Source organism: Molothrus ater, unplaced genomic scaffold (genome assembly GCF_012460135.2).
Source record: "Molothrus ater isolate BHLD 08-10-18 breed brown headed cowbird unplaced genomic scaffold, BPBGC_Mater_1.1 matUn_MA508, whole genome shotgun sequence".
Taxonomy (NCBI): Eukaryota; Metazoa; Chordata; class Aves; order Passeriformes; family Icteridae; genus Molothrus; species Molothrus ater.
Window position 1 is genome coordinate 138730 of NW_023416513.1, and position 9993 is coordinate 148722.

Below are 9993 nucleotides of genomic sequence, written 5' to 3' on the forward strand. Positions count from 1 at the left end.
TTCCCCATACTTACACACTGTTGGTGCTGGAGAATCAAGGAATCATATCTCAGTTTGGAAGGGACCGATAAGGATCAGTGGTTGGACTCACTGATATTAAAGATCCTTTCCAACATAAAGAAGTCTGTGGTTCTGTGATCCTAGGAAACAAGAAATCACATAGTCTGACTCCAAAAAATGCATGTTGTGTGTCTTATATTAGATGGGGTTTGTACTGAGTATAAAAACCAAAAACCAAACCAAAAAACCAAAAAAGGGCAAAAAAGGGAATATCCCTCCTCTCAGCTGCAGGCAAATACCACTTCCTGTTTTCAGGATATATCTGTATTTTGATTAATTAGTACTACTGCCATCCTTTCCCAGCTCTTTTAAGGCTCTCTTCTGTAGACTGCCTTGCATGCTTAATGAGCAAGACCTATTGTGTTCCCCACCCAAAATGTTTTAGGCCAGTTCATCTACCTGTAGTGAAGATTTAATTCAATCACCAACTGCTTCATGCAAAACCAGGGTGGGCTATGGGGATACACAACTGTGACTTGGTATCCCCTGTTTTCTTTGCCAGCAAAGGGAAACACACTAGTGCCCAGCAAAGGCTGCCCTGACCCTGAGCTGCACCAGCAGCTCAGCAGCACCGGGGAGGAACTGCCCCAAACCTGTATCTAGGAAAAATAAAAACTCAGATACAAATAAATAAATAAATAAAAATAAATAGGTCTATTTTAAAAATCCCAAACAAACTCGTTGTCAAAGAAGTGCCTGAAAGGGTTCCCTGATCCTCACCATGATCAAGATCCCTCCTCTTTCCCTCCTCCTCTGCACCTCCTGCCCCTTCTGTTGGGGAAATGACTTCAAAAAATTCTTTGCCCTTAGTTGAACATTAACTTCCAGCATCAGCTTCCCCGATTAACCTCCTGATTACACAGGGTGATTAACTCTGGCCACTGCTAATGGCAGGCTGGCAGGCTCTGCCTTTATCCCCCCATGGATACTGCGTGCCTTGTCCTGTGCCTCAGGGAGCAGGGCCGTGTTTGTCTCAGCCTACCAGAGGTGAGGAAGCTTTTTCTGATGTAAATGCCTTGTCTTTGTCTTAAAACAAGCAGGGCTGACACCAAGTGAGCACAAAATGCTTGGGTCCATAACAGGGGTCTGTAACTCCACCTGACTGACTCCCAGCAGTGGAAGCTGGGGGTGACACAAGCCATGGAATATCCCTGGAGATGCAGGCAGGCTCTGGGAAGGTGCTGCACCTCACATGCTAAATATAGCCCTGGAAACTGCAGTCGGGAATTTATTTTCTGCAACACTAACCAAAGACTGGTTAACATTAAACTGATAATCAGTTTCCACCCATTTCCATTCTGCAGCTGTCCTTTTTCTGGAAACCCCCACTTTTGTAGAAAGAACTGTGGAAATCATCTGTCTATGAGTGACCTGCAATAGTTGCACCACTGGAGGGACTGTGTTAGAATAAACCATCTTATAGCTGCCGATAAATCAATTGCAGACATTTTTATTCAGAAGCAGCACGGAGCATACTCCTCTTTTGCACCCCACGAGTTCAGTAAGTGCTGCTAAGGCTGTTTCACCTGCCACACCTGTCACTTAACGCCACGCCAAAGGCTTTCAGAGCTGGGCTGGGTACTTGGATTGTGTCCCAGAGCTGTGCCAGGAGCACCTGACCTGAGCTGCAGCAGCCATGGTGGCACTGCCACCCTCCTCCCAGGAGCTATATCTGCCTGTGCTGATGGAAACAGCACAGCACTTGAGGAAGGACTGGGGACATGTTGCTCTGCACTCTCACAGTAAAAAGCCAATTGCCCTGTTCAGTCAGCAGTCAAATGCTGTTGAATTATGCTCAGTACATCACACTGCAAGGACTGGCTATGGAACAGCACTTCTGGATGGGACCATAACTCCCAGAAATTATGCACAGGCTGAGCAGTGCATTGTAGCAATGTAAAATCTGTTCTAGACCGACCAGAGCCACTGCTTTCAGCTATCAGTGAGCCCAATACCCTGTGAGGGTGTCTGACTTTCTTTTAAGAAGAGCAGTTTGTGTTAAACAAGCAGAAACTCCCCAGCATTTCATTGCAGATGGTGTGGAGCTGTGCCAGAAGCATCTGAGGACAGGGAGAGCAGTCACACTGGGTGCTTCGATGCCTGTTGACAGGCACTAGTTCAGAGAAAAAAGCACAGCATCTCATTTTGAATCACAACGTTTGAATTAATATATTAAAGCAATTCAGACATTAACACCTTCAAATGAACAAGACACCAGCAGTGTTCTGTTTGGCACAGGAGGGGACTGGACCAGGTTATCCCCAGACATCCCTTCCAACCTCAACCTTCTGTGGCTCTGCAGGCAAGGTGATGAAGGTATCTAGAGCCTAAGTCACGAAGAACGTGGCTACTGTGGCACATAACCAAGCCTCCAGCTGCCAGAGCAGGGCCTGCAGGCCCAAGTTAAGCTGGGGACTGAAGCTGGCCAGTGGAAGAAGCAATATGTGACCTGAGAAGGGCTGTGGAGGGAGCCTGGTGGTTAGGGCTGCTCTCTCAACCTGAGATAGTCCCAGACATTGATAACTGAAATGGTTCAAGTCAGCAACAGATACACTTGGCAAGCACCTTACACACACAGAGGGGTGTCTCTGTTCACTGGGACCTGCTCAACACGTGGCTAAGAGTATTGCTCTGTTCCAGATTACTACAAAAAGCTGTGTAACATCTTTGCAGAATGCTCACAGAATCATAGAATTGTTTGGAAGAGACCTGAAATGTCATCTCATCCTGACCCCTCTACCACAGGCAGGGAGGGACACCTTCCCCTAGACCAGGCTGCTCAGAGCCCCATCCAGCCTGGCCTTGAGCTTTCAGGGATAGGGCATACACAGCTTCTCTGGGCCATCTATGCCAGTGTGCCACCACCCTCACAGAAAATAAAATCTTCCCAATGTCTAATCTAAACCCACACTCTTTGGTTTAAAGCCATTTAGGTATTGGAGTCCCTTTACCAGCATTATGAAAAGGACCTCAGTCTTTAGAGAAAAAAAAATACATCAAGAACAACTCTTCTCTTGGGACCATGAAAGGCACCTTACTTGCTGCCATTAGAGAAGTTTTATATGAGATCATTCCTAGAGTTCCATGCCTCATGGTAGGTATCACTTAGCCTACTACCCACTTTCTCAAGATGGGAACTTATTTTCCAGGCCCTGTTCAAATGCTGTGCTAATCTGTACCAAGGGTTAAGTCATCTACCACTCCCTGCTCAAGGCCTGCAGGCAAGATCAAGACTTGACATTCACCTAAAAGCGAAACAAAGTACAAATGGGAGTTCTGTGTACTTCAAATTATGACAGAACCTGAGTGGAAGCTGTAGTTCCTTGGTCTAGAGGAACTACAAGAGGTCCCCTAAAGAAAATACACAAAACACTTTTGTCTAGATCTGTAAAGCATTTTAGCAGAATAGGCCCTGAAGTAAGGATTTCTTTCAATCTACAAAGTCAAAATAGGAAAACTTGAACTGAATTTGGAGTATTGAAGTTAATTTATAAGAGGAGCTACAGCAGCTCCAGTTCCTGCCACATTCTATAGTTACACTTGAGTGCTAGAACTAATCATGTACACCCCACAGAAGCCATGTTTTGATAGAGGCATCTGAATGGCACTATTAAGGTTTCATATCAAAAACTTTACTTGCCCCCATTCCTACCAAGAACAAAAGGAAAACACTCTGAAGCTCAAGGATGAAGGGTGTCCTTCATTGTCATCCAAATAATTCATGCAGTAAGAGGGAAAAAATCAAGATAGCAGTTGAAGAAAACGAATTGTATTAAATACTTAAATGCCTAAGGCTAGCACTGCTATACAAATTACATGATGAATTCTAGTGAAATAAGACATGATTTAAGTACAAAAGCTGGACTAAAAAATGCACTCACTTTCCAGAAGCAATGAGGTATTTTCACTGTACAAATTCTGAAAGTTCAAAATCACCTGCAGATGTTGCCCTCTGCACTGTGATCTCTACTCAGTGCTGGACATTCACTAGCTCACTCTGTGTGTGTTTTTCAAATGGCCAAGGAAAAGTGCACAACAACCTTTAAAGACTAAGAAGTGATTGCATCTCCCTTGCCACATTTGAACAAAGTGTTCAGCCACTTTTTCAAGTCATTCTGATGTACGGTGGAGGTTTGGATGTGTCTTCTTCTGCATCTGCATCCTGGGCTGGAAACCGATCTGCGAAGGTAAAAATTCTCCCCCCAGGGCCTGTGTGAGAAAAGAGAGTGAAAAACATGAAATATGGTATAGACATCTGCACAAAAGCCTGAGTTCCTTTTGGTTATCAGGATTTTGGCCTGGGATGTAAACCTTATTCAGAATGCTCCTTCCTCATCCCTGGTGAACATCCAGATATGGGGAAGCCAAGGAGTTACTCACTTGGTACAGCACAAATCATTTCCACAGCCTGGTTTTGGTCCTCACTAGGCTGCAACCACTCCTATGGAAAAAACAGCACCATCAAACACCTCACCTGGAAATTTGTTCAAGCAGATACACCTGAACTTATTTTAAAAGCCTGTGCAGTCCACACCACCTAAGACGTTTTAGTTTGAAAGTTTAAAGCAACCTCACATTACCCACTCAGTGTCTTTGGTCAGGAACAGCTGTCTTGGGGCCTGCACCCTTTGATTCCTTAGCAAACCAAATGGCTGGATGCACATGTTTGATACACAGCACCAGAACTGCTCGAGCAGAGAAGCACTTGGTCTTTATTTATTTATTTACTGAGCTCACTAAGCAGAGATGCTGTGGGTCCCATCACTTGAGGCAGAGCCCTTAGGAATGAGGAGTAAATTACACATGTCAGCACCCCAACACTGCACACACAGCGCTGGACATGCTTTTATTACTGGATTTGAAGTTCCAGCATCTAAGTATCAGTAAGCCTTTGTAATGCTGCACCAGAAGCAACTGGTGGCTCAGAGATGAGAGGAACAGTTTTTGAGGACAGCAGAATTCATGGGAAACGGGGCCACAGTAGCTTCAGCACAAATGGTTTGGAAAATAGAGATAACTTATATTAGATCTTATATGAGACTGTAAATAAGAGGGAGATAGTAAAAGGAAAAAATAAAAGAAATATAAAACCCTTCTAATATCCCACTTAATTTCTTAGAATTAGCCCTGCATGACTGTGTTGCTGTAGGACACGAGAGAACACAAGCGCACACCGCTGCTCTCAAGGTGAAGGAAAAGGGGAAGTTTATTTTCTGACTCCAACATTTACAGTTTTCCAAGAGTGACAGCGGATTGGAGGGTGACAGTGCCACCTCTCCCATGACACTGGACAAACCAACAGTCTATCAGCTTTCTTTTCCTCCATAAAGGAATGCAAAACAATGGGTTATTTACAGAAAGTGTGTGAGAAAGTTCGCTACAAGAAGGTCAACATCAGAAGGCTTGGAAAACCTTAAAAGCCCAGGGTGACACGCCTGAGGTAGGAGCTGAGGCTAGGTTCACAGGAGAAAAGCCCACCTTGCCCCGGGTTTCTTGCCCTCCCACCAACAGTGAGTAGGGATCAGCCTGTGCCCCGGGCTCCCCACTCACCATGCCAGTGAGGCTGTCATAGCAGGAGCAGCGGGGAAGGCTCCGGCACCCCAGGTACGCCATGGCCAGCACAGCAAAGGCACTGCAGATGGACACAGCCAGCATGGCTATGTTAGCGCCCTGGACGACCTTACTGAGCACGAACCTCTGCAAACATCAACGCAGATGGGAAACCCACATTCAACAAGTGACACACCCCACCAAAAGGACATCTAGTGACTGCCAGAATGCTGTGATTGCGTGATAGGAGATTGATTCATAGTCAGCATTATCTGAGATTTCTCTGTGCTCTGAAAAACAAACCAAGTATGAACCTCAAACTGAGCAAGCAGGGAAATAAGGCTGCTGATGAAAGGTGAGATGCTACGCAATGGCAATTGGGTTTGGAAATAGCTTTGACAATGAGTAAAATCCAAAGAATGGCTGTTCTCCTTCACACCGAGCACGAGAAACATTGTTCTGCTGCACTGCACCTTATTGCAGCCTGGCCTTTTGATTTTGCCCTGCAATAAACTAATGCTCATCTTGATCTCTCTGGAATGCCTTTATCCCTACAGCAAGCAATTGCTTGTAGACTGGAGATACAAAAGGGCTTCATTCCTTCTCTACAGCTGTTCTGTGGAGGATACACTTGAAATAACACCAGGTTTAACCAGCTGACCCTGTAACTGCTGTTACTTCATCACCTGAGGTGCTTGCTGGAAAGATTCCAGCCTTGCAACCACATCTCAAAGCAGGCCAGGGATGCTCTCAGCACCTCTCCCTGAGCAGCACCAGTATTTCTTCATGGCTCAGCCCACACCTCCCCTTTGCACTAAGATGCAAAAGCAGCCAACCTGACCTAGTGTCAGCCCTCCTACAAGTCTGGTTCTGTCTGTAAGCCACATCTGGCATTGCCTGCAGATTAAGGGTGGCATGTTCCCCAGTAACAATCATGGTATCAGTACTTACAGTATGGATAACATGGACTGGGGCAGAAGTCAGCTCCTCCTCTTCACCATAGCTCAGTGTGAAGGAGCTATAAACTATTACAATGAAGATGGCAACACAAGAGATTATGGAAGCAACTACCAGTACATTCACCTAGACAGAGAATTTCAGTGAGAAAAAGAAGGGGAGCAGGAATCAAAGCTGTCCTTGGGCAAATACAAGCATTACACTTGTATGGTAGCCTCTGACCATCCATAACACTGCAACATCCCCAGGAACAACAGCCACTTAGAAGCCAAACACAGAGAAGTAGAGGTTTTCATAATATTGAGTTTCTGAGTTACAGCTGAGTCTGCATTTAATCAGAGGTGCCACTCAAAGACCTCTAATTTGCATACAATATGCTCCCTTGGAGTTTACACGGCTGGAGAAACCCACCTAGGAAATGCAAACCTCTTAACTCATTTCAAATTTTAGTGTACACAGTGCTTAAGAACATGAAGGACCACCAAAAGAAAAGCATTGAAATGAAGTGTTTTTACAGAGTTTTGCTTTTTATTAGGCCCAGTGCCTGACTGCTGCAGCAGAAAGCAAGGTAACGCTGCATCCTCCTCTTGGTTTATAAAGACAGCAGCTTTTATGAAGCTAACTCAAATAAATAAGCTCTTAATTCTGCAGGAGAACCAGTCAGCTCATTCCCTCCTCAAACTGTTTTTGATTGCCCCAGCATTTTTCCCCTGTCCCATGCACACAAACACCCATCTGCCCCTCTAGCTCACAAGAACTGGATTCTTCCTCTGCGAGGAGAACAAAGCCAGGACGCCTGGGACTCCCATCACCTGCAGAGCACAAAAGGAGATGGTAGCTTGGGAGACTAGCATCAGATTCAGAAGATAAACTGCTACAGAGTAATGAAAAGTAATGAAAAGTGTTTTCAAGGCTTGGATCACAGTAACTGCTGCATCAGAAATGGGAATAGAATTGTTCATTTCTTCTGTTTTCCTCTGCAGCATCTCCTGGATGCAGGACATGGGTGACACGCGCCTTGCCCACTTGCTACCCACACAGCCTTACTGCTGCTGACCAGAGCTTTGTGGGTCGGGCAAAATAATGAAACTGATTGAATAACTCTGATTTAAGGTGCTGAAAATGCACCTTGCTTTGCCAAGTCCATACGCACCTTGTAAAGGAAAGAAAGATGCTAATGAGAGGACCTAGGCAGCCTCTGCCCTGGAGACAGCTCTTCAGTGTAATTTCCTTGCAGCATGGCTCAGCAGGGTAAATCCGGGTGCTGAATGCCAGGGAGCAGAGATAACTCTTGTCCACACCTCACTGCAGTACCAAAATTAGGGGCACCGTGCTGTGGGACACAGGGTCATCTACCTGAGCAGAGGATCAGGTGTTCCCCTCCTCATCTTTGGTGGCCTCTCTGTGGTCACTATGCTTCTGCCAAAAAACCCCAGTCAACTGTCACTATGTCCCACTTTCTACATCATCCAGCAGAAATTTATGTAATTTAGTTCCTTCAGAGGAAAGTCTGCTTGCATTCTTCTGCCTATACCATTATAAGGAAACTTTAATTAATTGAGTTCAAAGCATAAAAGAAGGGATGAGCTGGCAAGAAATCCTGGCTTCCCTCCCACCCCCAATATGAGTACTAGTGGGTAGCAGTGGGGGAAAAAAAACACTGCAAAACAAAGCATAGAAAATATAGTAGAAGTTTACCATGCCAGCCCAAATTGGAGCTCTGGTTTTGCCCAGCTGGGACTCTGTTCTAAAAGCGCCATCTATAAACCCACTGGTGACACAGACGGTGCTGAAGGCAAGCTGGAACATCCCCAGCACAACCATGTTCCTCTGGTTAAAGATGAAATATCGATACCGATCCATTCTGCTCCGATTCCCGCACAAACCCTTGAACACGGAGACTGGCGAGCTGCACCAGGCCCTTGCAGGCTCGGAGAAAGAAAGGCTCTTCCTAGGCAGGGGAGAGAGAAGGGACGGGATCATTGGCTGCTGCTCGCTGCCGGGAGCAGAGCTCAGAGCTCCCTCCTCAGCGTCCAAGGGCAAGCGGCCTTTTGGGAAATACCCGGGGCCGCTGCTCTGTGCCAGGAGGCTGGGACACCATTCCCTGTCGCTGGAGCGGAATGCGCGACCGTCACCTCAGACCCAGCGCTGACCTTCCCCCGCCAGGGTTCCTGCTGCCCTCAGAGCTCAGGGGTGCCCAGGCTCTCTCCCATCCTGGTTCCTGCTGCCCTCAGAGCCCAGGGAATGCCCAGGCTCTCTCCCATCCTGGTTCCTGCTGCCCTCAGAGCTCAGGAGAGGCCAGGCTCTCTCCCACCCTGGTTCCTGCTGCCCTCAGAGCCCAGGGAATGCCCAGGCTCTCTCCCACCCTGGTTCCTGCTGCCCTCAGAGCCCAGGGAATGCCCAGGCTCTCTCCCACCCTGGTTCCTGCTGCCCTCAGAGCCCAGGGAATGCCCAGGCTCTCTCCCATCCTGGTTCCTGCTGCCCTCAGAGCTCAGGGGTGCCCAGGCTCTCTCCCATCCGGGTTCCTGCTGCCCTCAGAGCTCAGGGGTGCCCAGGCTCTCTCCCATCCGGGTTCCTGCTGCCCTCAGAGCTCAGGGGTGCCCAGGCCCTCCTCCATCCGAGTTCCTGCTGCCCTCAGAGCTCAGGGGTACCCAGGCCCTCTCCCATCCGGGTTCCTGCTGCCCTCAGAGCTCAGGAGAGGCCAGGCTCTCTCCCATCCTGGTTCCTGCTGCCCTCAGAGCTCAGGGAATGCCCAGGCTCTCTCCCATGTGGAACTAAAGCTCTCCACCTCTCCCTGAAGGCGCCGCTGCTCCCTTGGGGCGGCTAGTACCGAGCCCCGATGCTCCCCGTGGCTGCTGCCGCTCATCGCACGCCCTCTCCAGGGGCGGCTCCAGCTCCAGCTCCGTCTCCCGTGTGCCCCCGCTCCGTTCCGGTCCCGCCGCGCCCTCACCTGCAGCGGCAGCGGCCTGGCGGCGCTCCCCGGGCAGCGTCGAGAGAGCTCCTGCTCCGCGGCCGGGGAAGGGAATTCCCTGCCTGTGTCCAAAGAAGCCCCTGAGCCGTGCCGTGACCAGGGAGGGCCGCGGCTGCTCCGCCCGCCCTGTCCCGCCCTGCCGGGAGCGGCTGCCCCGCCCCGGGCACTCTCGGGCTGCCGGGACTGGGCCTGCCACCCATCCCTGCTCCACAGCAACTGAGCCTTGTTCATCTCTTTACTTCCCCCTGCCGCTGTAAGCGCTGCTTCACACGATGCACATTTGCAATACTGTGAGCTGGGGAAGGTGGCACAGGTTGCTCAGAGCTCCTGTTGGATGCAACATCCCTGAAAGCGCTGAAAGGCCAGGCTGGATGGGGTTTTGGGTAACCTGGTCTAGTAGAAGGTCGGGGAGCAGAACTAGATGATCTCTAAGTGTCACAGATAGCTTGTATGAA

The 9993-nt window shown here is 48.5% G+C and overlaps 1 protein-coding gene across 1 annotated transcript; it reads right to left on the reverse strand.

Annotated features, from left to right (window-relative positions):
• Nucleotides 1–3740: 3740 nt before the first annotated feature.
• Nucleotides 3741–9564, reverse strand: LOC118700277 (uncharacterized). The gene is made up of 7 exons (XM_036404665.1): nucleotides 9518–9564; nucleotides 8266–8518; nucleotides 7320–7379; nucleotides 6562–6693; nucleotides 5611–5757; nucleotides 4441–4501; nucleotides 3741–4269 (listed from the first exon to the last, which is right to left on the reverse strand). Exons 2-7 carry the CDS (start codon nucleotides 8428–8430, stop codon nucleotides 4166–4168), a joined length of 669 nt encoding a protein of 222 aa, XP_036260558.1. The 5' UTR covers nucleotides 8431–8518; nucleotides 9518–9564; the 3' UTR covers nucleotides 3741–4165.
• Nucleotides 9565–9993: the final 429 nt, after the last annotated feature.